Genomic DNA, 27811 nt, shown 5'->3' with positions numbered 1-27811 from the left:
AGTCAGAAAAGTATGTTTATCATTAACTTTCAGTATTTTCAATTGATAAAATGTGGGACCGGATGGGATTAGACAAAAGTGACTAATCCCACAATACGTTTTTGAAGAATAGAAATATAATCTATTCTACTTGAGCCACAGTTTCCCCATGCAATATCACAGTTTGTTATGGTACAGTCAGAGCATATGAAATAATACGGAAATTTTGAAATGTGAGGGGTTTTTTATATAGAATTCTCATTGCTTTGAGTAAGATGTGTGAATATTGTGAATATGATCATTACACGTCGTTACACGCCGAAAATTTGCTGAATTTCACTTTAGTCAAAGGCATTCTATCAATATATGCATTATAATAAACATTATTATCAATTTGTGAAAAAACTATGTTTAAAAGGTATAAAATTTCGGACAATGTATTGCATGCAAACCATTGAGAAACTTTATCTGTTTGCATTTATGTAAAATACCAATCAGCGTTTTAAGGTCCTCATGGGGATAAATAGTGTTAATATTATTGGCCAGTAATATAAATTAAGAGTGCTGGAGGACTTTAAGATATCAGTGATATATATAGGATACAGGAGAGGATCCAAGAATTGATCTCTATAAAATACACACACACACACACACACACACACACACACACACAATATTAGACTTCTGAGATTCGGAAGATTTCAATAAGACATATTGCTTTATACAAGATAATTATTCAATAATTCATGAAAGTGTCAAATCACAAATGCCATATCTTTGCAACATTAAATTAAACAAAAATTCCCCATGGTGATCCAATGGTATCTATGACATATCATTTATCCATTTAGAAAATTGTTAATATAATAACTTCAAAAATTATCAAGAAATACATCCTAAGTCTTATCAGCTGTCCTCTGAAGATATACATCGTGCCAGTCCTGCTGTGCTAAATCATTGTCAAAAGAATGAAACACTTTATCTGATTCTTGCCTATACATAATCCATCTCGTTTGAGATGTGTTTTTCACATTTTCTGCTGGATACTGTAAATTAGTAGAATATACCTGTCTGCCTGTAGGTATAGGTGGTTAGATATATCATAATATCAAATCCAATAATCAAAGTCTTTTACATTATCTTTAGATAATTTATTTGTGCTGTCTATTTGGAAGAAAAATATCCAAAGGAATCTTGGATGTGTGAGATATTCCTGTAAGATCATCAATGTGAGAATGAAAAGCATAAGACAAAAGGGTAGTTTGCGCTATATTGTAATCCCTATGACGTAAACCTAATTTCTTGAGATATCCTTTTTAGAAATTCTTCAAAACTATAAACAAACATAGTAGTTCTGTTACTTCAATCAATTCTGTGATGATTTGACTCGGTTATTCTGTCTCCTGATCAAGTTCAAATTCAAATTCAAATTTTTACTGTTTACTTCTTTCAACAAAGCGTAGAAAAACACGTAAATTTAACATGCATTCTAAATGATACACAGATAGTAAAGAATAACATGTTCATGTCTGTAGTCATTTCAAAATGAGGCAATATCTATAAAAGCATATTTATACATTCTTTGAAAAAAAAGGAGTTTATAAAGATCTAAAACATCCGGGTTCGATTCCCGAATTTGAAGGAGCATTTACGTGTAAGCATACCGTCCCATCTAGTACGAGGCAAAACGCTCTATCCCTCGGATAGAATATAATATAGAATGGAGGTGCCGTGTGTGTGAGAAAGTCACAACTCATGCATCCTGCTCCATTCATTTGTCGCAAAGAGCAGGGGCATAACACGGGTAAGTTGCCCTGCCTCACACTCTACCGCGTCCCCACAGGAGACCAGCCAGTGCAGCTGACCAGGGGCTATCCAGCCATCTTCTAAGAGGGAAAAATTAAACAAACTTGGTGGCCTATATAAGATAGTAAGACTCCGATGAACCTATATTGTTTGTTTCTGTTATGCAATTGGTTATGTTTCATGTTATAATAACAATGCTACACCAAATGCTTATAATGTTAAAAGTTGTAATGTGTATCAATACATTGGAACTATTCATAGAATCTATTACATATTGCAAAATTTTTTCTATTATATGTTATTCTTGTATTAAAAATGGAATGCCGTATAAACTTAACTGAACTGCCTAATGTTGGCGTCGTATATACCATCGTCAAAAGACTGCAAATACTCGATATTAATTGGAATGTGAAGATTATGCGCATGTCTGTGTTGACCATGATTAGTTAAAAATAAAAGAAGTAGAAAACGAGAGTGGAAAAGGAAAGGTCTTTAGCCTAAGACATATGATTCGGACGCCAAGAACTCAATGTTTTAGATTTGTGGGACGCATGACGCTTTAACTCTGACAGAGATGGCACGTTCATTCAAACTCAAACGTAGGGTCTTCTGCTGTCATCTTTTCATTGTAAAATTTGTCAAAGATCTCGTTCTGGGCCACGGTGAAGCGATCCTTCCACTGACCAGCATAGCCTGCAAGAATAACGAAAATAATACAATTTGTCAAGAGTGGATTCCAAAGAGCATGAGTGATTTACAAATGCAGCATTTGAAAAATTTTAAATTTTCATGTAATTCATAACAAGACTAGAAAATTTCGAAATTTGAGAGATGATGATAAAATTAAATGAAAACATCAAATCAAAGTACAATAGAGATATACAGGAGAAGAATGAGCATCATGGAAGATTGATTCTGTTTAGAGGGGTTTTGTTTTATTTGAAATGAAGTAAAAGGGGAGGAGGAAAATCAGAAAAAAAAAGGGAGAAATAATAAACAACTTTAAGAGGTGACAATCAATAAACATGGAAGAGAATAAGGTGAAAACAAAGGATCAAGTACATGAAAGAAAAATGATATTAGGAAAGGGAAAAGACAAGCGGAATGTCAAGTAAAGGGTAAAAGACGAAGTGGTCAACACCTTAGAGAAGGGGGAGATAATGATAAGATCTCCTTTATCCAGGGTAGCCTCTTCAGTGTTGGTACTGTCCTACCAGAGGGCCATGCCATTATTACCCTATAGCGCTGCCACATACCAATTTATACATCTGGGTCGAGGGGGACATAGTGGGTAAAAACATCATGTCCAGGGAGCACTGGGCAGGAATCGAACTGTGGTCCTCCGATTGGGAGACGGGAGTCTTATCCACTCTGCCACACCATAGGAGGTGATAAGAATAAGGTTAGGGAAATAGCAGTAACGGGGGGTCCTGGCTTACCTTTGCCCAAGAATGGCAAAGTTTTGATCTGTTCAAAGAAGTCCTTGTTGCCTTCTTTCGCGCTAGCCTCACCGGTGGCGTACGTCTTACTCATTCCTTTGAACGAGCTGTGCTCTACCACCTTCTGAAGCTCCTCCGCAGTCAGATCAACGCCGAGAAGATTGGCCACGTCTCGGACACTGCCCACTGGATCCTATTTGCGAAATGAACACATTGCTGCATGACCTCAATTATTGTCTTTTTTCGTCTATAGAATCACTGTACTGTATCAAATCAGATCAAACTAAACATACAAAAAGCGAGAAAATAGATGACGTTTTGTCGTGACAGGGTACACATAGTAAGCATGGTGAAGTTGACTGTTTGTTTGATGGCTGCCATCCCTTTATTTCAAGATTAATTGCATCATAGGTAGATTCCAAACTGCCACAGTGGGAAGTAATATATCATACTTGTGGGTACAATTTGAAATTGTGGTGTTCGCTATTTGGTAGCTCATCCTCTATGTTGCTCGAATGTATACGCCATATATCTACGCCTACTTCTACAAGGGCCATGAATACGGTAGAATACTTTTTTTTTCAAGGATGGAACATGAGAAAGATTTGAACTTAATAAAGTGTGGAGTATCATACTTATGTTCCACACTGGATGCTTCCATTCAATTGAAATCAATTCAATATTTGTTCATTTGCATCAAACCAAATAGTAAAACAAAATCCAGATCATATATTACACAAACCGTTATTTTTTCCCTCAATTTTTACGAAATACATATTGCAGTGTAGATCATGAGCTTAACATCAAACGAATGTGCAATTTAGTGAAATAAACAGAACTGGAATGCATACTTTCCATGTTTGACAGAAAAGTATGTATAACGATGGAAAAAGCAATCAACTGAAAAGCAAGTCTTATTAAACGTGGATCACTGAAAACGTAATACGTGTATATAACTAAATATCGTCCAAAATTTATTCCGCGCAATTAACACTTCGCTTGTGATTGTTTTGCACTTTGATTAGGCTCTATCTACACCATCGGAGTAAATATTTCCGTTGTTAGTTGTTGGTCACAGTTTCCTCGCCAATTGATATGATTTGATTTGATTTTGATTTGATATTTGTGTATTTCCGCAATTTCATGGCAAGCGTAATATACAAACAAATGCATTTTTATTCTGAAAAAAAAACCCAATAAGATTTTAGAAAAATAATTGATAAACTTGATGAATACAAAATACTGACAATCGTTAATACAAATTACACGGTACATTTACGATAAAGAAAAATAATTTGAAGGTACAATTCGGGGATGTGCTAAATTTTTGAGGATTTAATGAGACATGACAGTGATCGAGTTGTTTTTCTACCTTTTTCATACTCTCATAAAAGAAAAACCCAGCATTTTTCTTTCCCCTGATTTTCCAGAACTCCCTGACGTGTTCACGCCAGGGTCCAAAATGGGCTTCTGCAGCACAAGAAAGAAAAATTAGAAAAAAACAAAACAGACATTGTAATAGTAGTCACCAGGAATAAATGGTTCTTTTTCAAACCTAACTAAAGTAAGATAACTTTAACCATTGATATCTTTGGTAAGGGTAAACGTTTTGAGGTAGGGCCTACTGCCGTTACTATCATAATTATTTCTAGCCATAATATGCTATAGGATAAAGACATTATGAATTAAATGATAATAGAAAGTGTCGATGTAATGTATGTCATATATCAGTAAAGCAAACTTGATGTGGTTGAATTTTTATTTTGTAAAGTAGTGATAACATTAGAACATTTCTATTTTATTTACAATACACGCACATATGTCTTAACAAATGAATTTATAGATAAATATAAATGTATGTATGTCTTTCTTATTACCATCATCATTATAATTGTCAAAGAGGGGCCCACATTCTACAAGCTCTGTGTTTTTTTTAGTGGGTCTCTCCATTTTTCGCATTTTAAGCGAAGTTATACATGTACTTCATTTCGATCACTTCTGTTTCTATTTTACTACAATGTATAAGTACTATAAGGTAATCAATTATTGTTGTACATTCTTTTCAATTGATAATGTTCTGTTTACCTTATTCTGTTGTCAAAAGAAATGTAACTTATATTTTTTGTCGAAATATGAAATAAACTTTGAATTGAATTAAATTGAATTGTACAGATTGTATGAATCCTGTTTTGATTGAAAAATCAGCAACTATAACGCCTTTCGTCTGATAGTGCATAACTTCGAAATTATGACAAAATAGGAAGATCACAGATTTCTTTGAATTAGGCCAGCGTTTATAAGCCGTTGGAGAGGATTGTTATAACGACGATCTCCATGCAGTGTGTTCAAATCATTCTTAACCAAGATATAACAAGTTTCCAGAAGGACAATCGTGATAAAGTGTGTCAAACCAACTGTATTTAGTTGATGCACTGACAGACTTAGCTTGAGTGTAATGCTATATAGATTTTTGAAGAAGGAGATGGCGAAAGGGCAGCAAACGTCATTGGTTGCCATCTTACAAAGTTGCCCGGCAGAAACACCATGTTAAAACTTACTGTCTTCCATGAATGAACTCAGCAAGAACGTCCATCTTGCGTCCGTTGGCGTGTTTGGGTCGATATTACCCTTCACCATCATGCTGCTGAGTGAGTTGAGGACATCCTTCGGGTTCCGAGCCACGTAGATAACCTGTGAATAATAACAAAAAGCGTCTGAAGATTTATTCTGCCACATTTGCAATTCCATGAACGATCATAAAATACATTTTCCTTTTATGCTGCGAAAGGCAGTTCTTTTTCATTAATTGTTCTATATCCCACATTACACAATATTTGAAAATTCTACGTTATTTCAAGAGAGAAGTTAAACAAAAAATATGAACATAAACAAATGTATAAAAATCAAATACATATATTTTGTTTGTTTGTTTCAGTAACGTCTGAGAAGATGACTGGATAGCCCATATTTAGCTGCAATAGCAAGTTTGCCATAGAGTCCATTTGGGTGACAGGTGAGACCACTTCACCGGGTAAAGACCCTGCTCTTCGCGATGAATAAATGAAATGGGGGTCTTTTACGTGCATGAGTTGTGACTCTCTCATACATGGGACCTCCATTTTATGTCCTATCCGAGGGACAGAGTGTTTTTGCCTCTCACTAGAGGGGGGGGGGGGGGTTATTTGACACAACGTTGCTCAGTGGGACCCGGGAATCGAACCGTGGTCCTTTTGGATCGTGCAGGGATCTAAAGTAATGATGAATAATCTAAGAGTTCAACAGACTACTAATCAACAACAACAAAAAAATGATGGAACATACAAGAAAGTTAGATATCAATAATGTGATGAAATTACACGCTGCACATAAAAATTATATAGTGATGATTCACCCAAGGTAACAAAGCTTAGTCACTATTTGGTAAAAAACAAAAACAAAAACAAAACAGAACAAAAACAAACGAAAAATATGTTTAGTCACCTGAACGGGATTTTATCAAGACTGCACAAAGGTAAACATTTCCAGTGATCAGGATACGACAATAAATCATAAGATATTGAGAAATTGACTTTTGAGATTTAAATGAAACCCGAGTCTCACTGAGCAACGTGGTGTGTAATCCTACCGTCCCCTCTAGCAAGAGGTAAAACACACTGACATAAAATAGATGTTCCGTGTGTGAGAGAATGACAACTAATGCAGACACACACACACACACACACACACACACACGCAATCCGGCTTCACTCATTCATCGCAAAGAGTTGGGTGTTTAACCCGGTAAAGTGGTCCCGCCTCACATCCAACTGGACCTCATGGAAGACCAGCTTAGTGTAGCTGAATATGATAGACTATCCAGCCATCTTTCAGACAGAAAATTATCAAACAAACAAACAAACAAACAAACAAACAGCTTAATTGACAGACTGGACCTCCCCTAACGTACCCTTCCTCTTTCTTCCAGCTTTGGTGGTAAGAAACGGAGAGGAAGGTGGGTAATGATGAGACGCGGGGACGGCGCCGCGGCAATCTTATCCATATACGGAGTAAGGTCCATAGGATTCTTCAGCTCCTCCTCGCGAGTAGCCGGCATCTTTTGCTTCATGTCGATCATCTCCACGCAACTGGTGGCGAGTGACCGGTCGATCTTTTCTGGCACCCCTTTGGTGAGGATCAGACCAACAATCTCGCCCATCCAATGGGTTCCTTCGAAAGGATGCACCAAAGAGTTTCAGAGGAACATAAAAAGTGAGCGTTCTTGTAATGTTTTAAATGGATTTTTGAATTTCTAATATTGTTTAATACGCACACATGTCCAACACATAGCATCTACACACACACACATACACACACACACACACACACACACACACAGATATATATATATATATATATATATATATATATATATATATATATATATATATATATAATTGAGACAATGATGACAGTCCGCACGATGCCGGCTGGTGGTAGAAACTTTCGACCTCAGGTCTTCGCCAGGTTTGTCTGCTATAGGTAGACGCGTATGTTTCCTCGGTTCTGTTGTGGTTCGAATTAAATGTATATTTAATTGGGCGCCTGCAGCGAGTCCAAAACTCCTGTGCAAGGCTTATTTGTAACAAACCTAGGTTTTCAAGGATTACTCCTCTTCTGAAAGATTTACACTGGCTTCCGATTCGTAAACGAATATTGTTTAAGATTTTGTTGATTGTGTATAAGTCACTTATCGGTCAAGCCCCCAGTTACATATCCGAATTATTAGTGTTTAAATCTCATCGACATACTCATAATTTGCGCAGTTCTAAGGACACTCTTCTTTTACAGATTCCAACATGTAAAACAAAAGTAACATTGGGAGACAGATTATTTGCCTGTGCAGCTCTCAAAGTCTGGAATGATCTACCATTAGAAGTCCGGAAATCCCCAACAGTAGCAGTCTTTAAATCACGACTCAAAACACGTATTTTTATTTAACTGTTCGTTATTATCAAGCACATCAGAAGCTTTTGCAGCGCAGAAGAATATATGTCTATAGGTTTTGCGCTTTATAAATTGATATATTATTATTATCATTATTATCATTATTATTATTATTATTATTATATTAAATCAACGAAAATTATATTGTGGCAACATAAAAAAGAATTCAACGCCTGACTGATCATACATTTTTTTTAACAATAAGCACTGATGAGGATGCAGCAAAAGTAAAAGAAGAAGAAGAAGAAGAAAGTAAGCATATTTTCAGTTCAGCTTTCGTCATAAGAACAGCTTGCTTCCAAAAGACGCTAAATCCATCATTTTTCAATGGAGTTAGCGCCTTTTGGAAGCAAGCTCATCAATATTATAAGTCTTTAACAATAATTAATGAATTATAAATCAAATCCAAGGTAATTTATTTGTCTTTCAATTGGGTAGGCGAACTCAGGTTCAAAATATACGCATGAGTGAACATAAGTCATATAAGCGTTACAATGTGCAAAAGAAAACAATTGAAAAATTTGCTCCCTGAAAGTCAAACTCATTGAAATTCAGTCACATTGCAATATAGAGTAAATCAAAACCTAATAGACGTTTGCATGGTTCAGTGCACCTGAAAAGAATATGACTTTAAAAAATGATCTTTCGGTCATCGGTGTCACCCTTTTTTCCCACGATCCCTCTTTGTTTAAGATCAATATCGTATTGAGCCATTATCACTGTGATTCATTGCAGTGCATCAATGGCGCACGCTGGATATCACTCTGTGTATACACTCTCCTGAAATGTGGAAGGTTTCTCCACCCATTCACGCAGTCAGGTACCCATCCAGCTCTTAACGGGTGTCACCAGGCCGGATGCACTCGTATGATCCCTCAATAAGGTTCATCTGGCGAGAGACTGACCAGGAATCAATTCGCTGACGAGATTGATCACTCGGGCGCATGAGTTATCGTCAATGAAGATGTCCGTGTTCAGATGCCTCTCCAGAAATGGTTCATAATGATACCAGAATGTCAAATTAACATTTTATATTTTTCATTTCATTTCACTTCCATTTCATTTATTACGTTTCCACACAAATCATACAGTGTTGTGTTTAAAACATCCATCAATGACAATGTAAAGTGACACAAAAATTATAAGCTATAAGTTCAGTATATACAAAAGCATTTACATAGCACACAATCAATTGACATTATTCTCAAGGGTACACTCATGACGGATAAATAAAATTGTGTGTGGAGGGAACCTACATTTTCATATAATCCTGAAAAATGCATAGCAAAAATATATAAGTCTTGGCTGGATACCACCGATCTAGACAAATGAAACTCGTCATTATAGCGTCACTATCCTGACATACCTACATTCTTCATATTTGTCAATGATTGTGTTAGGTGGTAAAATGGAGTGAAATCGCAAAATTCGTATACCTGATTTCGGATAGGTGCAGAGCCAGATATCGTCGGGGCGAACTTCAAATGTCTGCAGCGCTCCTACACTGGAATCCAGCACAACATTGGGAAGTAATATCCCTTTATATAAGTGCATACCTAAAGCATGTGAAGGTTCCGTTCCTGCCATTCTGGTCAGTGTCCGTCAGTCCTGTATCACGCAAACTGGACAAAAGGGAGAATGTCGAAGATGATTTTGAAAATGATGGGGAAAGTATAGGTTTTCCCGGTCAATGTCATACTTTTGTCATTCAAGTTCCTATTCCGAGCATTCGATTTCACGCATTCCACGCTCGCAGCACTGAATCGGCAATCAAATTCAAAATCCGGTCATTCACTATTCACTATCCGAGCATTCAAATTCACTGTCGGAGCATTCAAAATTCACTATCTGAACATTCAAATTCACTATCGGAGCATTCAAATTTAAGAGAGGAGCACCCATTTCATCAATAAGCATTCAAATTCATGTCAAGCTGGCGACGGAATCTCGTCGGTCATTCAAATTCGTGAATAGGCAACCATGTTCCAAATAACTGCATTCAATTTAAAAGAAGTCCTGAATTTAGTTAGTTTGGGGTCGTGTATGCATGTGTTTCTCTTTTGGCTTTGAATATACTGGAATTTATGATGATTATTTATTTTGCAGCAGAGGTCCACCTGTTCATTGACAATTTTGAACTCGCGCTTAGCAAAAAGGAATATACAGGCAGATGTCCCTCGGATTGGACATAAAAGGGAGGTCCCATGTTTGGGAGAGTCACAACTCATGCACGTAAAAGATCCCTCTTCATTATTCATCGCAAAGAAGAGAACATCCAACTGGGCCCCATATGGAAGACCAGCTATTGCAGGTGAATATGGGTTATCCAGCCATCATCTTTGATGGAAAATGAAACAAACAAACAAAAATTAGGCACTGTATATAGGCCTACAGACGAGCATAATACGGAGGGTTGGTTGACACTTTCGAGGAAAAAAAAACCCCAACAATTTCGACTATATTGAAACTGATACATGAACATTATATCTTGTTTGTCGTGCATTGCCGTCTTCTTGATTTACTTTTGCGGGACTATGTGAGATCATTGTGTGTCAGTTTGTCTTTAAATTGATGCATTACCATTATGTGGTTAGTGTTTGGGCGTTGTAAGCATGCATGCAGTATCATCAAGAAATATGATTAGATTGTCGTTGTGTTGTTTGGATGCACTGCTGATTGGACCTTACAATTTAGATTCTTTTAGATGAAAAAAAAAAAGAATTCATGAACAGTGAACAATGTAGAACCTTTAAGCAATGATAATTACACTATTTACAAGCATTCATTGGTTGTGTATGCCATTTCTCCTTTCTTATAAAGTCTACTCCATTTTCCTCGTTAAATTTATCCCACGAAGTAGGAACTTGATCGCCTGAAAATGAAATCGAACGCTCCAAACAAGCTCATCGGGACTATCACATGACTATCGCGTGAATTTGAATGCACGAGTAGGAAATGCAATGCTCGCATTTGAAAATTGAACGCCCAATCGTGAATTTGATTTCACGAAAACGAAATCGAGCGCCCATAGATGAAATTGATCGTTCGGATTCTGAATTTGAATTCCCGAATATTTCTGCGTGAGTGCGCTGTGTGAATTTGAATGCACGTTTAATGAATTTGAATGGAAAAAGTATGAAAGTAACCGGGAAAACCTGTATTATATTATATCATATTTCATTAACATAACACATACACGATAGAGAAATGCATTAATTGTAAAATCCAAATTTTCGCCTTGCTCCCCCTTTGTCAGGGATGAAAATGCTAAGTTATCTTTACAGTGAAGATAAACATGTTCATATCATTTTAAGTCAACACTTATCTTAATCGTTGTAATATCAATATCTAAAAAAAAAACACGTATTTATGAAACGTGACATTACAGACAAAATAAAATGTAGGAAATTTTGATATTGAATTTGAAGTGCACTGCACATTCTACGTACACTCGAACTGTAACATCACCAGCTGATGCAGGTTAATGTGATGATGTTGTGAATACACAATCAATCAGTTTATTCTGAAAGGTGACATCATTTTAGTTTCCATTCCATATTCCTGCTAAAACTGGATGAGTATGTACTACCCAGGACAATAGGAACTCAAGAAAATGCGTTATCCCGAAAGTTCGTGCAATGGCGATGAAAAACAAGAAATGTGTACCAAACCTTCAAGCGCAATCGAACAAAAGGTTACCATACTAAGCTCCTTTCGGTACTTATACGAGTTTCATATCATCCGAGTCAAGAGCATGAAATACAGATTTTACAATAGTCCAAAGGGTATGGATCGCATTATGTACACACATTATACACATAGACTGAAGAGAACGTGAATTTGATCTTATGATCGTCATGATCATAGCTTTAACAACGATGAATAAATTCCCGAAATATGGATTGGTGTGTGGTGAGCAATGTAACATGGTAATTTAATGAGGGACTTCTTTACAAGGTGACGTCGAAAAGTGACAAAATGCTGCTTAGTTTCTGCAATGAAAGCTCGTCACATTGCTGTCTCTGTTTTCCTTGTCATGATAGATATGATATACACACAACTAAAGTACCTCTCAACTCTACAGCAACTCCCATTGAAAATAACCACGTACAAATGGCTATATACATAGCATGCTATTCTTTTCAGCTATACAGCGGTTTGAACTTACCCATTGTAAGTATATAAAAAGGTAAGAAGGGTAATTGGGTAAAAGATACGAATGTGACCAAAATAGTAGAGACGTAACTTCATATGTAAGCGCAAGCGTGTGTGCACGGGAAACGCTCTCACCTGATATAGCATTCAGTCCTACCTTTCCGCACGTCGAATAAGAATACGATGTTTAATCCGATTATACGTTGGCTCTTGTTTTTAATTGTAGATTCGAGATCAATCTCCTAAAAGGCATAATATGAGCATGCTATTCTCTATTAAACTGTCCTAAAGCTTACCTGTCGATATTAATGACTTCGCGTGTTCCACTTCTGCGAATGCTTGTATATCTACACAAATGGGTTGTACACGAACTGCTCGCATTCTGAAGAAGTGCCCGATCAAGGTCCAGTTTCTTCCACATAACACCACGACAATTCCATATTTGGAAATAGCGTTTGGCCGTCTTACACTGTCCATTTTATTGTTAGCTTTATCGTTTGCGGGCTACTTAGTGTAGATTTCATAATTCTGGAGAAGTTTCAAGGGAGGCTGGTATATTCAGAGCCATTGTTTACTGAATATAAGATTTTGAAAATTAAATATTTGTATTTTGTATTTATTGTTAGCTTTATCGTCTGCGGGCCACTTAGTATAGATTTCATAATTCTGGAGAAGTTTCAAGGGAGGCTGGTATATTCAGAGCCATTGTTTACCAAATATAAGATTTTGAAAATTAACGATTTGTATTTTTTTTCAGCTTGGTCAGTTTATGTTTAATCACAATGGAAATGCACTTCCCAGTATTTTTAATTCAATGTTTCCACGGAACCAGTTTTTTCATAATTATCCCACTAGGCAATCTAATGGGTTTCATTTGCCCCTCCTGAGAACCTTAAGCTCAGAGTACATTTATGTACACCGGTCCTAGATTTGGGAATTCATTAAGCTGTGAAATAAAAAATTCCACTTCTTTGCATTCTTTTAAGTGCAAGTTGAAATCATTTCTGTTAAATCCTCTCTGATATATTTCTTTATTAGTTAGATCTCATCAACCTCAGGGTTCATCATCCATCCACCAATCTTTCGATCACTGACTTCATTATTACGTATTGGATTACGTGGATTATTATGTAATAGCCATCAAATCCTTGCACAGCTGCGTGCAGTACCAGCCCTCTGAAGCACATTCTCAATCACCCCCTGTTCCATTTTCCTAGTTCAGCCTGTAGGCATTCTCTTTTTTTTTCCTTTCTCTCCCTCCATTCTTTCCCTCTTTTTTGTCAAGTCGTGTCATGTCTTATGTATTTCTCCCGTCTTGTTCCGTTCTGTCGTATATTATATCTGTGATAAGTATTTGTAAATAAGTAATTCATAAGTTTGTTCATTTTTTGAGTGGTTCACAACATACAAGCTTGCTTTTTAGTGGACCTCTCAATTCTTTTTCTCAACTAAAGCATAACTTTGTACTTTTTTGCCAGTATGCATTCTTTTGTTTATCTGTGTCATTTATTTTTTGCAAAGTTGAATGTTTATGTTTATGATGTAATTCCACATTTATTATGCGTTACGTTTTGTTGAAAAAAGAAGAAGAATGAAATATAGATGAATTGAATTGAATTATATGCTTCATTGTCCTCATTGATAGGCAAGTTTACTAATTTTCATGTAGGCCTATATCATGGATTAGTGCACACACCCCTCAATCTGTGAAAGCATAGAACGAGAGAAACCAATCGCGCTGAAAAGATACCAAAATAACTCTGTCCACAGACTGCCATATTCTTATTATGATATATATAATACGGATACAGTGCCAGATATCAAACAGTACATACTTTAAGATGACCCATGGTGGCATTTTTTCACTGCTCTGACGTATCTCTGGACATTAGATGTCAATGTAATGCCACACATAGGCCTACATACATACAAACATGCATTTATTCGCTCATATACACACGCACGAACACATAATTTGTTTTTAAATAATCTTTATTTGATTTCCATAATTTCACACGATAAAAAAGTTCATCCCGAATGTATGCAAACAATACACAGTCAGCAATCATTAACATGACTAATAATAATGAAAAAACAATCAATCGGTACGCGATCTTTTCTCACAAAACACGCTAAAATCTCTACGGCTAATAAAAAATATGGTGATAGAAAATCTTCCTGCCAGATTCATTACCTTCAACTCGTTATTCTAAATAAATAAAAGCAAAAACTTATGACATGAATTTTCAAGTATCGGAGAAATATTGAGATATCTAGGATTATCTTTTGATTATTTTTTTTAAATATTCAATAATGAACACTATTTTAGATTTAGAGACAGAGAATTCGGGACGTCTGCCCCGTGATGTTCTAATGATTTTTGGCCTTTGATGATTCATTTTCGAGGTGACAATCTGATGATTGAAGAGTTGGGTACGAATGAACTGGAGTGTTTGCAGTGAAAACCCACCAAGGAAGACGGTTATATGATTGTGTATTTTTGCACAGAGATTGAAGTCCGAAAAGTATGTATATCATTAACTGTCAGTGTTTTCAATTGATAAAATATGGGATCGGATGGAATTAGATAAAGGGACTTAGTGACTGATCGCATAATACGTTTCTGAAGAATAAAAATCGCAGTTATTCTACTTGAGCCACGATTTCCCCATGCAATATCACAGTTTGTTATGATAATGTCGGAGCAGTATATGAAATAACACGGGAATTTTGAAATGTGAGGGTTTTTTAATTCTATTCTTCATATTGCTTTTGATAGGATATGTGAATATTGTTAATATAATCATTTCTCAAGTTAACCTTGAGTTGATTGTAATCTCTAAAGCTTTGCTGAATTTCACTTCAATTAAAAGCATTCTGTCAATACAAGTAGGCCTATTATGATCAATTTGTGAAAAAAAAAGTGTTTAAAAGGCATAACATTTGTTTGGCCAACATTCTAGTAAAATGCATTATATGCAACCATTGAAAACTTAATTTATTTGCATATGTAAAGCATTAATCAGCGTTTTAAAGTCCTCGTGAGATTAAATAATGTTAGTATTCTTGGCAAGTAATGCAAAGTGATATGAATTAACAGTGCTGGAGGACCTTACCAGAACATTGATATATATGTATATATATATATATATATATATATATATATATATATATATATATAAAAGATACAGGAGAGGATCCAAGAATTGATCGCCGATAAACAACACACACAATAGTAGATTTCTGAGATTCGGAAGATTTGAATAATACATATTGCTTTCTACAATATACAGTAAATTTATTTATTTCATATTTCCACTTTCTCAGTGATGAGATTACAAAATGATTGACAGTAAAACAAGAATACAAAATATACACAACCATGTCTTTTGACTGGAGAAGAAAGAAAAAAAATACTTAACACAAATGTATATATGGTCATATCATCTGAGGATGTAACAAGTAAATGTCAGAAATATGATGGGGCGTACATAAAAGCCATGACGCTTGAAAAACTGTAGGTTCCCGAATTCATAGGCATGAAATAATACGGAGAACGGATATGTTTATCTTAACCAACTAATACCAGTGCAAAAATTAATATACACTGTAAAGAATAAACTAATGAACTACATGAATATCGCTCAAACCAGACTGTACATATCTCGCAGTGTTTGAAAAAAAAATGCTTTAAGTTTAATATAACGGTACCATTAATTATAACTTCGTGCTACGGACAAAGACGAAAGACTGGAAGTATAAAAAAAATGGCTAAAACCCTGGTAGAGTGTATCCGCTAAGTAATAGCTGTTTTAATTTGCGTTGGAAGGTGAATAGGGATAAGGAAGAAGTAATATCTTGAGGGAAGTCATTCCAGTATCTGGGTCCAGTAAACGTAATTGTTTTCTTTGCAAAAATAGTGCGAGTACGGGGAAGATGATAGGCGTAACTCTGACGAGTGGGATAACAGCGAATAGAGCGATTTCTTTTGAACATGTGGATAAATCAGATGGTAATTCATATAGTTGTTAGTTTATACATGAAAATTCCGAGATTTCAATATAAAATAAGTCTGGTATTTTCAGTATTCTGTTTTGGTGAAAAAATGGTTAGTATGAGCAAAACATCCGGCGTGGTTTATGATTTTTACTGCACGCTTTTGAATACGAAGAAGTGAATCCAATAACGAACTAATTGCATTTCCCCACGCCGAAATTCCATAATGAATGTGTGGAGGTATAAGAATATATGCTCTGAAAAATATAAACAGGGAAAAATGTTTAAGCTTATCCTAAAATTCCGATATTTCTGGACAAAATTTTACTTACAAAATTAATGCGAGTTATCCAGGATAATTCTCGGTCAATCCAAAGCCCTAAAAACTTTGTGTTATTAACCTGCGTTCAACATATATCATTTATTTTGATATCATGAGGGACAACATTCAAAGAATTACTGAATACCATATACATGTAATGAGTTTTTTTTTTCCTATATTCAGGGATAATTTGTTCGCATAAATCTAGGATTGCACAAACCTGAGCTCAGTATTCATCATATCAATCAATGTATTAGGGTCTCGATGTGAACAAAACAAATTTGTGTCATCGGCAAAACAAATGAATGATAAAATTTGCGATGATTTTTTAAGATCGTTTATGTATAAGGTAAATAAAAGTGAGCCTAAGTAATCGATATTCCATAAAAGTGCTAAACCACGAACGCCATATCTTTGTAACATATAAACCAAATTCCCTTGGTGATCCGAAGGTATCTATTTATTATCATATTTATTTATTTAGAACATTTTTCATATAACAACTTCAAAATTTATCAAGAAATACATAATAAGTCTTGTCTGCGGTCTCCTGAAGGTATTCATCTTGCCAGTCCATATGTACTAAGTCAGTGTCAAAAGAGTGAAATATTTTAATCTGATTCTTTTCTATACATAATCCTTCTCGTTTGAGAGGGTTTTTTTTCACATTTTCTGCTGGATACTGTAAAATAGAAGATATAGGTAGATGGCTAGATGTATTATCATAATATATGATCCCATTATCAAAATCATTTACATTATCTTTAGATAATGTAATTGTGCAATCTATTTGGGAAAAAAATATCTAAAAAGCCTTGGATGTGTGAGATATTCTTGTTAGATTATCAATGTGAGAATGAAAAGCATAAGACGAAAGGGTAGTTTACGCTATGTTGTAACCCTCATAATGCAAACTTAATTTCTTGAGAGAACCTATTAAGAAATTCTTCAAAACTATATACAGACATATCAATTCTGCAGTGGTTTGACTCTGTCGATCTGCCTCCTGATCAAATTCAAATCCAAATTCAAACTTTTATTTTCACTTCTTTCGACAGAATGTAAAATAAAATACGGTGCGTAAATTTGACATGCATTCTAAATGATACACAGATAGCGAGGAATAACATGTTCATGTCTGTAGTCAATACAAAATGGGGCAATATTTACAAAAACTTATTTATACATTCTGTGAAAAAAAAGGAGTGTGCAAAGGCCCAAAAGATCAGGGTTTGATTCCCCAGTCCAACGAAGCAATGTTATCTGTAAGCACGATACCGTCCCCTCTAGCAAGAGGCAAAACACTCTGTCCCTGGGATAGGACATAAAATGGAGGTGCCGTGTGTGAAAGAGTCACAAGTCATGCATGTAAAATAATATCCTGCTCCATTCATTTATCGCAAAGAGCAGGGTGCATGACCCGGTAAAGAGCTCCCGCCTCACGTCCAACTGGACCCCATGGAAGACCAGCTAGTTCAGCTGAATAGGGGCTGTCCAGCCATCTTCTCAGATAGAAAAATTAAACAAACTTGGTGGCCTATATAAGAGAGTTATACCCCGATGAACCTGTTACTTTTTTTTTCTTATCTCAAGCAATTGGTTATAAATATAAAATAACACTGTTAAATAATGTTAACAGTTAAAATGTATATCAATGCGTTGGTACAATTCATGATCTATAACATACTGTCAAATTTCGCTATATGTTATTCTTGTATTGAAAAGGAAATGCCAAATAAACTGAACTGATCTGAGCTGTCTAATGTTGGCTCCGTATATACCATTGTTAAAAGACTGCAAATACCTGATATTAATTGGAATGTGAGGACTATGCGTATGTCTATGTGGACTATGATTAGTTAAAAGTGAAAGAAGTAGACAAAAAGAGTAGAAGAGGAAAGGTCTTTAGCCTGAGACATACTACTAGTATTCGGATGCCAGGAACTCAGTGGTGTAGATTTGTGGGACGCAATACGCTTTAACTTTCACAGAGATGGCGCATTCACTCAAACTGAAATGTAGGGTCTTCTGATGTCATCTTTTCATTGTAAAATTTGTCAAAGATCTCGTTCTGGGCCACGGTGAAGCGATCCTTCCACTGACCAGCATAGCCTGTAAGAATGACGAAATACAATTTGTCAAGAGTGAATTCCAAAGGGCATGAGCGATTTACAAATGCAGAATCTAAGAAATTTAGAACTCATGTACTTCATAACAAGACTACAAAAACTTCGAAACTTGAGAGTTGATGATACATCTAAATGAAAATATTAATTCAAAGTACAATGAGATATAAAGGAGAAGAAAGAGCATCATGGAAGATTGATTCTGTTTTGAGATGCTTATTTTCATTTGAAATGAAGTAGGAAATGAAGAAATAAGAGGAGAGATAACACACTCTTCAAACACTTCAGAGACTGGTTTCCTGAAATGCAGAGCTCTAAAAGACGCCTTAGGCGCAGTGAGAGATTGAGGGAATACAGATGTAGAACTGAAAGACTGAAAAACAGCGCGATGCCTTACTTTGTGAGAACGATCAATGCACGATTTATGTGAATCAATAACAAAGGTTATCATGATCATCAAACTCATACCAGATATGACGCCGGATAAGTTTGAATAATGTTGTATATGGGTGCGGTCCGGCAAGGTCAACATGCAGTTTAACGTTCATGTATTTTCTCTTATAAGCACTACACACAAAGTATTACGGTAGACTCTTCCTCTCCATCTCTCTCTCTCTCTCTCCCTCTCTCTCCCTCACCCCTATCTCTTCCTCTTTCTCCTTCCTTCTCTTTCCCCCTCTCTCTTTCTTGCTTTCCAACCCCTCTCCCCTCCTCTTCTATACCGACTGCAACATTGTGAGACTCTTTGATAGAGAATTATATACAATGCCACATTACCTGGAAGATTTATACTAATGCAATATTTTTTGATATGTTGAGAATGACTAATATATGATTATTTCCGTAATTTTACAGTATATGTATACATTTTTACTGGAAATGGTTTTTTTTCCTCTCTTTTTACTTCCCCTGGCAGCCACAATTTTTATAGCAATATTCTACGAATATCAGTTTACTTGGAAAACACACAACTCTGTCTCTTCCTCTTTCTCTTTATTTCTCCCCCCATCTCTCTCTCTTGCTTTCCCGCCCCTATTCCCTCCTCTCTTTCTGTACCGCCTGTAACATTATGAAACTCTTTGATAGAGAATATTTACAATACTTGGAAGATTTACAGCAGTGCAATATTTTTGTTATGTTGAGAATGACCAATACATAACTATTTTTGTAATCTTATAATATATGTATACATTTTTATTGGTAATGTTTTCTTCTTTTCCTTTTCACTTACCCCGGCAGCCACAATTTTCTTTTTGCTAAGTAATATCCAACGAATATTACTTTGCTTGGAAAACATACAACCTTTCAACAGGTTTGCGCAGCCATCTTTTTTTTTCAGTGGTAACTGTTGATAATTTGAATTTGTTTATTTGATACTGTTTTAATTCCCGGAGATATACTATGAGAGTATATGAGAGTATATTAGGCATATTTTATGATATCACACCGCATCAGATTATTTTATGATGCAGAATCTATAATTTTGTTGTACTCCGATCAATATTTGTAAACATTCATTACATTGTACATTTGACTGTTTGTATAAACATTATGTGATCGAAACGCAGTTTAAGTGTGACGAATGTACACTTATAATCAGTAATGCCGTGTGGTGGGAGAATGAAAATTTGTAGTATCTGTATGTGTTTATGTGTGTGAGAGTCACTTATTGGATGTGATGAAGAGATGATTGTGTGTATGTGTTTATGAGTGTACCTGTGTTTGCGCGTGCGTGTGTGTTTGTGAGAGAGAGGGAGGGGAAAGATGTGAATACAATGTAAGAAAAGGAAGTAACCGCATGGGTCCCTTTTAATCAGTTTATGTTTATTCGTCACGTACAGTTTGTTGAATGTAGTGAATGTAATATATTTTATAATGAATAATGTTGTAAATGTGACTCTGCACCTCAAAACAAACAAAAAGTCGCCAGACACGAATTTTAAGTTGAGACCATATTCTAAAAGAGCAGACTTTAAGCTTTAAAATGATGTATAACTCAAATCAAATGGACTCTCCTAACCTATCTAAATATTGGAAAGAAAGCACAAACTCAGGAAAAATGTGAACTGAGAAAAGAGGCTCTGAAGTGCAGTGTCTATTCAAGCGCTTAATCTTTACCAAACCGTGCTGGCTGTGCGATGAATGGGACAAAAAACAGGAAGTAAACCACCAGAGTAACAACAATGAAGGGATTATTTGATTAAACTGAAATTAAGCATGCCTCATTAACACATTCTGTCCATACGTAATACCAACTTTCAAAGCAGTAGCATTATCCCTTCAAAAGTTATTAGAGTTGAAAGTGAAGAGTGTGGACAAGGTTTTTCAGAAAGGAAAAAGGGATTCTAAAGACACACCTGATCACAGTATTCTACCAAAAATGTTCGAGATAAACTGCTAAAAAAACACACTCTCCTGCCCGTTTTATGATACCAAATTTTAGCATAATGTAAAAGAAGACCCGCTCTTTCAGAAAATATGAAAAAGTCAAGATCGGCTAGGTTGACCCATTTCACTTATTTTCAGTCCTCACGCAAAATCAGTGTGTGCGACTTTATGTTCGTTTTGAGGTGCACGGTCACAAATGATGTTAATTGTTATTCTTTAAATAGTGATGAATGATTTGAAAATTGTAAATACTTTCTTTTTTTAATCAACTATGTATTGTGTGAACAAATGTTGCAATTCAGCCTTTTGGCTGCGAGAACATTTCATTTAATAAACCATACCATACCATACCATACCATAAACAGCTGAAAAGGTGACAATCAGGAAAACATGGAACAGGAGAAGGGTGAGAACAAAAGATCAAGTATATTAGAGAAAAATTATACTAGGAAAGGGAAAAGACAAACGGAATGTCAAGTAAAGGATAAAAGAAGAGGTGGACAACGCCATAGAGACGGGGGGGGGGGGGGGTAGCAAGTGAGAAGTAGAAGGTTAGGGAAAAAAACGCAGTCGCGGGAGTCTTGGCTTAGGCTTACCTTTGCCCAAGAACGGCAAAGTCTTGATCTGTTCAAAGAAGTCCTTGTTGCCTTCTTTCGCGCCAGCCCCACCGGTCGCGTACGTCTTACTCATTCCTTTGAACGAGCTGTGCTCTACCACCTTCTGAAGCTCCTCCGTGGTCAGATCAACGCCGATATGGGCGGCCACGTCTCGGACACTGCCCGCTGGATCCTATTTGCGAAATGAACATGTTGCTGCATTAATGGAGTGTAGATTATTAAAGATATAATGAATAAAAATGTGCAATTTAGTGGAATGCACAGAGCAGCAATGCATACTTTTCAAGTTTGACGAAAAAAAAGTATGCATAACGATGGAAAAAGGTGGTTCACTGAAAAGCAGGGTTAACTGGATAATTCAAAACGTAAAACGTGTATATTATACAAATAGTGAATGGTCACGAGTGCAATGGTACGAGATTTCGCACGAGGTGAAAGATAGAGGCGCTCTATTCAACGAGGCGAAGCCGAGTTGAATAGTTCGCCTCATCTTTCACCGATTGCGAAATCTCGTTCCATTGCACGAGTAAAGACCATACACTATTTGTTTTATACAACGTCTAAGTAGATCTCTGTTATTTGGTTGGAGGATTGTTGGGTAGGTCTAAGTAGGCCTAGAAGTCTATATGTGTATGAAAAATATAGCCATACTTACATGTGGATCCACTGCGATTCTCTTTCTGGCTTGTGCAATCAGTGTAGATACAGGTCACAGCTAGCGCTCATACACGTACACTAGCACTCCGTAGGCCTACATACGCGCATGGGATGTACCGCACACGTTCACCGCGCTACCTGTAATATGCAACACACAGTACATGCAGTACCGTACAATTTCTCGAACCGTGGAATAGAACGAAAAAATCGAACCAAGTTGCACGCAAAAATAGAACCAAAATTGCACGGCGCGTTGAATGGAGTACTTATTGAATATCACGTCACCAACAATCCTCCAATCAAATTAAGGATCTACTTGGGCGTTGTATAAAACCAAATATTGTCCTTACAATCTATTCAACGCACTTAACGCTTTGTTTGTGATTATTTTAGCATTCTGCTTATCGACGCCATGGAAATCAACATTTCTGTTATTGATTTTGTAAATATCCGTATGGAAAACAGTTGTCCACAGTTTCCATGCCAACTTGAGGAGATGCTATCCTTTTAGTGATCAAGGTGGTTTTTTTCTTACCTTTTTTATACTCTCATAGAAGAAAAATGCAGCTTTTTTCTTCCCATTAATTTTCCAGAATTCCCTGACGTGATCACGCCAGGGTCCAAACGCATCTTCTGCATCACAAGAAGAAAATGAAACAAACAAAGTGGATTTGATGGTACTTTCTCAATTTATCCATTGATCTCTTTGGCAAGGGTAATGATAAACGTTAATCAGATAAACATTGTTATGATTATTTCTAGCCACAATATGCCATAGGATTGACTCGTAAACATTATGCATGCAATGTAATAAAATGTGTTGACTTAATGTATGTCATCTATCAAAGCAAACTAGCTGAGGTTAATTTCTTTTAAAGCATTGATTACATTAGAATATTTTCCTTTATTTACAATACATACACATATGTGTATACACATGCTTTTGTAAATATATAAAAATATATGTATTTATACATTATTTTTATAATGATTACATTAATCCTGTCTGGATTGACAATTCAGCAAGTACAACGCCTTCCTTTTGATAGTCCTAAATGCGAAATTATTACAAAAAGATCACAGAGTGATTTGTATTTAGGCCGACGTTTATAAGCCGTGGGGTTTGAGAAGATGGCAATTACGCAGTGATTGATTGACAGATTGCTGTGTGTTTAAATCATTCTTAACTAAGATGTAACAAGTTCCCCGAAGGACGATCGTGATAAAGTGTGTCACACGGACTGTATTCAGCTATCTTGCACTGGCAGATGCAATCACAGACCTTTAAAGAAGGAGATGATGAAAGGGCAGTAACGACATTGGTTGCCATCTTAAAGGTTGCTCGGGAGAAACACCATGTTAAACTTACTATCTTCCATGAATGAACTCAGCACGGACTGCCAGCCTAAGTCCTGTGGGTTGATATCACCCTTCACCATCATGTTGTACAGTGAGTTAAGGACATCCTTCGGGTTGCGAGCCACGTAAATAACCTGTGAATCAAAACAAAAAAGCGTCTGAAGATTTATTCTGCAACATTTGGAATTCCATGGAAAATCATAAAGTGCATTTTTTTTTTTTTTTTGAATGCCCAAGGTATTTCTTTTTTATTCACTGTTCCATAATCCATATTTCATACAATTTTGAATTCTATGTCATTTCAAGAGAAATGTTTAAGAAATTTTGATGAGCATAAAGAAATGTATACAAAACAAATATTTTGTTTCTTTCATTTCCGTCTTAGAAAATGGCTGGATTATAGCCCATATTTAGCTGCAATAGCTTTTCTTCCATGGGGTCCAATTGGATCTAAGGCGGGACCACTTCACCGGGTTTAACACCCTTCTCTTTGCTATGAATAGGCATAAATGAAGTGGGATCTTTTACGTGCATGAGTTATGACTCTCTCACACACTGAACCTCCATTTTATGTTCTATCCGAGGGACAGAGTGTTTTGCCTCTTACTGGAGGGGACACAAAACAATGCTCAGTGAGACCCGGGAATCGAACCGGGGTCCTTTTGGATCGTGCAAGTTCCAGTTATGATTGATGATCTAAGAGTTCAACAGACTGTAATAATCACCAAAAAAAAAAATAAAAAAAAAGAGAAAAAACATGACGGAACATACGAGAAAGTCAAACGTCAATTATGTAATGAAATTACACTATGCACTAAAAATTATACAGTGTTCATGATTCAGCCAAGGTAACAAAGCTTAGTTACTATTTAGTAAAACAATTTTAGTCACCTGAACGGGACGTCATTGTGACTGCACAAACATAAACATTTCCAGTGATCAGGATAGGACAAGAAATCATAAGATATTAAGAAATTGACTTTTGAGATTTGACTGAAATGATCTGAGAGAGCACATTCTTGGATCAGAACAGAATCTAACTCATTCCAAATGATGTGCATTGGTGGGTACTAGAAATTTAGTTGCCGACCATGTATTCTCTTATTAAGTTGACTGAATTATACTATTATTTATAAACTCACTCCCTAATGTATACGCTACAATAATTTATATTTAACTATTTTTACACTATGTTTGTTTGTTTGTTTGTTTGTTTGTTTGTTTGGTTTTTTTATTTAATTTCTCCAATTGAGACTATGGGTGGATAGCCCACATTCAGCTCCGCTAGCTGGTCTTCCATGGGGTCCAGAAGGATATAAGACGGGACCACTTTGCCGGGTCCATGCACCCCTGCTCTGAATAATGAAGTGAGATCATTTACAAGCATGAGTTGTGACTCTCTCACATACGTGATCTCCATTTTTTATGTCCTATTCGAGGTACAGCCTCGTACTACAGGAGACGGTATTAGTACTCATGACAATGATCATACACGTGGGATTCTTCGAACCCGGATTCTTTGGATCTGAAAGCTACCAACTGAGCCAAATCACCGCCCTTTAGTTTACGCCAGTTCACCAGTCAGTGCCAGTAGTCTTTCTTTGAATTTGTACTAGTATCTGTTTTTGATGAGGAATGCTCTGTAAGAGATGTTCAGCTTGATTGGCAGACTGGACCTCCTCTGACGTACCCGTCCTCTTTCTTCCAGCTTTGGTGGTAGGAAACGGAGAGGAAGGTGGGTAATGATGACACGAGGGGACGGCGCCTTGGCAATCTTATCCATATACGGAGTAAGGTCCATAGGATTCGTCAGTTCCTCCTCGCGGGTGGTCGGCATCTTTTGGCCCATGTCGATCATCTCCACGCAACCGGTGGCGAGCGACCGGTTGATCTTCTCTGGCACTCCTCTGGTGAGGATTAGACCAACAATCTCGAACATCCAATGGGTTCCTTCGAAAGTATGCACAAAAGAGATGCAGAGGAATGTGAAAATTGAACGATATTTGTAATATTTTAAATGTATTTTTGAATTTGTAATACATGTATTGTTGAATACACACACGTGTCCAATACATACATACATGTATATATATATATATATAATATATATATATATATATATATATATATTCTATATATATATATATATATATATATATTCTATATATATTATAGTCTTTCTTTATATATATATGAAATTCCACGTGTTGGACTTCGAATGTTATAAGAAGAAGAAGGAGTCTCGAATACGCCATCTGCAGTTCCAACAAGAAGGTATTTATTCACAAAATATTCGGCCCGCCTCGGGCCTTCATCAGTGTAGTGTACTAGTACAATAAAGGTTGTGAATGTATATATATATATATATATATATATATATACATAAAATCGAGACAAGGAAGACAGTAGATGTCGCACGATGCCTGCTGGTGGTAGAAGCTTTCGACCTCAGGTCTTCGCCAGGTTTGTTGTGTGTGTGTTTCTTGGGTTGTGTTGTGGCTGTCCGTGTCAGCCCGGACCGCATCGTGCGACATCTACTGTCTTCTTTGTCTCAATTATTATTATCATTCTTCCCAAGATGACAGAAGCGTTTGGGGGTAAAATATCAGCACCATCCCACTATTCAGCAATAACAGAAAGCAACGGAAAGTATTCACTATACCACCACTACCACACTGTAATAAACTCGAATGAAATGTATATTACATTAACGAAAATTCTATTCTCTTTAACAATGGTACGGTGACATAAAGAGGAATTTTACGTCTGACTGATCACACATATTCTTTAACTTTGAAATTACAAAAGTAAAAAATTGCAAAAATGGACAATTAAGCACTGATAAGTACGCAGCAAAAATAAAAAAAAAGAAGAAGAAGAAACTAAGCACATTTTAAGTTCAGCTTTTGTTACATAAGTCTTTAACAATAATCAATGAATTATAACTCAAATCAAAGGTAATTTATTTGTCTTTCATTTGGGTAGGAGAACTCAAGTTCAAACTATACGCATAAATGAACATAGTCATATAAGTGTCCCTATGTGCAAAAGAAGACAATTGTAAAATTTGCTCCCTAAAAGTCAAATTCATTGAAACTCGGTCATATTGCAAAATAGAGTAAATCAAAGCCTAATAGACGTTTTCATGGTTCAGTGCACCTGGAAAGAATATGACTATAAAAATAAAATGATATTTCCTACTTCGGTGTCATCCTCTTTTCCCAAGATCCCTCTTTGTTTAAGATCAATATCTTATTGAGCCACCATCACTGTGGTTCATTACAGTGCGTCAATGTCGCACACTGGATATTACCCGGTGCACACACACACACTCTCTCCCTCTCTGTCCGAAACTGTGGAAGGTTTCTCCACCTCTTCATGCAGTCAGGTACCAATCCAAATCTTAAAGGGTGTGACCAGACCGGATGCACTCATATAGTCCCTCGATAAGGTTCATCTGGCGATAGACTGGCTAGGTATCAATTCACCAACGACATTGACCACTGGGGCACATGAGTTCTCGTCAATGAAGATGATGTCTGTCTTCAGATGCCTCTCCAGAAATGGCTCATAATGCCACCAGAATGTCAAATTAAGATTTGATATTTTTCATTTCATTTTCATTTTCATTTCATTTCATTTTCATTTCATTTCATTTATTAGGTTTCCACACAAATAATAAAGTGTTGTGTTTACAACATCCATCAATGACAATGTAATGTGACACAAAAATTATAAGTTATAAGTTCAATATATACAAAAAGCATTTACATAGCACAAAATCAATTGAAATTATTCTCGAGGGTACATTCATGACGGATAAATAAGATTCATTCATTTCATTCGTTTATTTTTCATTTCCAACAAAACATATAAATATTTTACAAAAATTGAATACAAGTGCATAAATTTCATCATAATACAAAATAAAGGATAAGTTTACAGAAAAATTGTAAGTATACGAAAATGTTGGAAATGGGGAGG

The 27811-nt window shown here is 36.1% G+C and overlaps 2 protein-coding genes across 2 annotated transcripts; both read right to left on the bottom strand.

The window, feature by feature from the left end:
• Positions 1 to 2003: 2003 nt before the first annotated feature.
• Positions 2004 to 12753, bottom strand: LOC139718416 (sulfotransferase 1A2-like). Its single transcript, XM_071629887.1, has 7 exons — positions 12659 to 12753; positions 9644 to 9829; positions 7171 to 7430; positions 5783 to 5915; positions 4597 to 4694; positions 3225 to 3417; positions 2004 to 2478 (listed from the first exon to the last, which is right to left on the bottom strand). The coding sequence occupies exons 2-7, from the start codon at positions 9792 to 9794 to the stop codon at positions 2369 to 2371; spliced, it is 945 nt and encodes a 314-aa protein (XP_071485988.1). The 5' UTR covers positions 9795 to 9829; positions 12659 to 12753; the 3' UTR covers positions 2004 to 2368.
• A 5688-nt stretch (positions 12754 to 18441) lies between these two features.
• On the bottom strand, positions 18442 to 23955 carry LOC139718415 (sulfotransferase 1A1-like). The gene is made up of 4 exons (XM_071629886.1): positions 23838 to 23955; positions 23004 to 23101; positions 21791 to 21983; positions 18442 to 18792 (listed from the first exon to the last, which is right to left on the bottom strand). Exons 1-4 carry the CDS (start codon positions 23908 to 23910, stop codon positions 18683 to 18685), a joined length of 474 nt encoding a protein of 157 aa, XP_071485987.1. The 5' UTR covers positions 23911 to 23955; the 3' UTR covers positions 18442 to 18682.
• Between the last annotated feature and the right edge of the window lie 3856 nt (positions 23956 to 27811).

Source organism: Diadema antillarum, unplaced genomic scaffold, assembly GCF_040938485.1.
Source record: "Diadema antillarum isolate AM-2024a unplaced genomic scaffold, OU_Dant_1.0 scf00000094, whole genome shotgun sequence".
NCBI lineage: Eukaryota > Metazoa > Echinodermata > Echinoidea > Diadematoida > Diadematidae > Diadema > Diadema antillarum.
Note: the sequence above shows the minus strand (reverse complement) of the source record. Positions and strands in the feature narration are given on the sequence as shown.

Coding starts and splice junctions, on each gene's coding strand:
- LOC139718415 (XM_071629886.1), bottom strand. CDS start 23,910: ATGATGGTGAAGGGTGATATCAACCCACAGGACTTAGGCTGGCAGTCC. Junction 23,102..23,837: donor GAGTTCATTCATGGAAGATA/GTAAGTTTAACA, acceptor CTTGTGATGCAG/AAGATGCGTTTGGACCCTGG. Junction 18,793..21,790: donor TTTGCCGTTCTTGGGCAAAG/GTAAGCCTAAGC, acceptor TCATTCTTACAG/GCTATGCTGGTCAGTGGAAG.
- LOC139718416 (XM_071629887.1), bottom strand. CDS start 9,794: ATGGCAGGAACGGAACCTTCACATGCTTTAGGTATGCACTTATATAAA. Junction 3,418..4,596: donor TTTATGAGAGTATGAAAAAG/GTAGAAAAACAA, acceptor TTTCGCAAATAG/GATCCAGTGGGCAGTGTCCG. Junction 2,479..3,224: donor TTTGCCATTCTTGGGCAAAG/GTAAGCCAGGAC, acceptor TTATTCTTGCAG/GCTATGCTGGTCAGTGGAAG.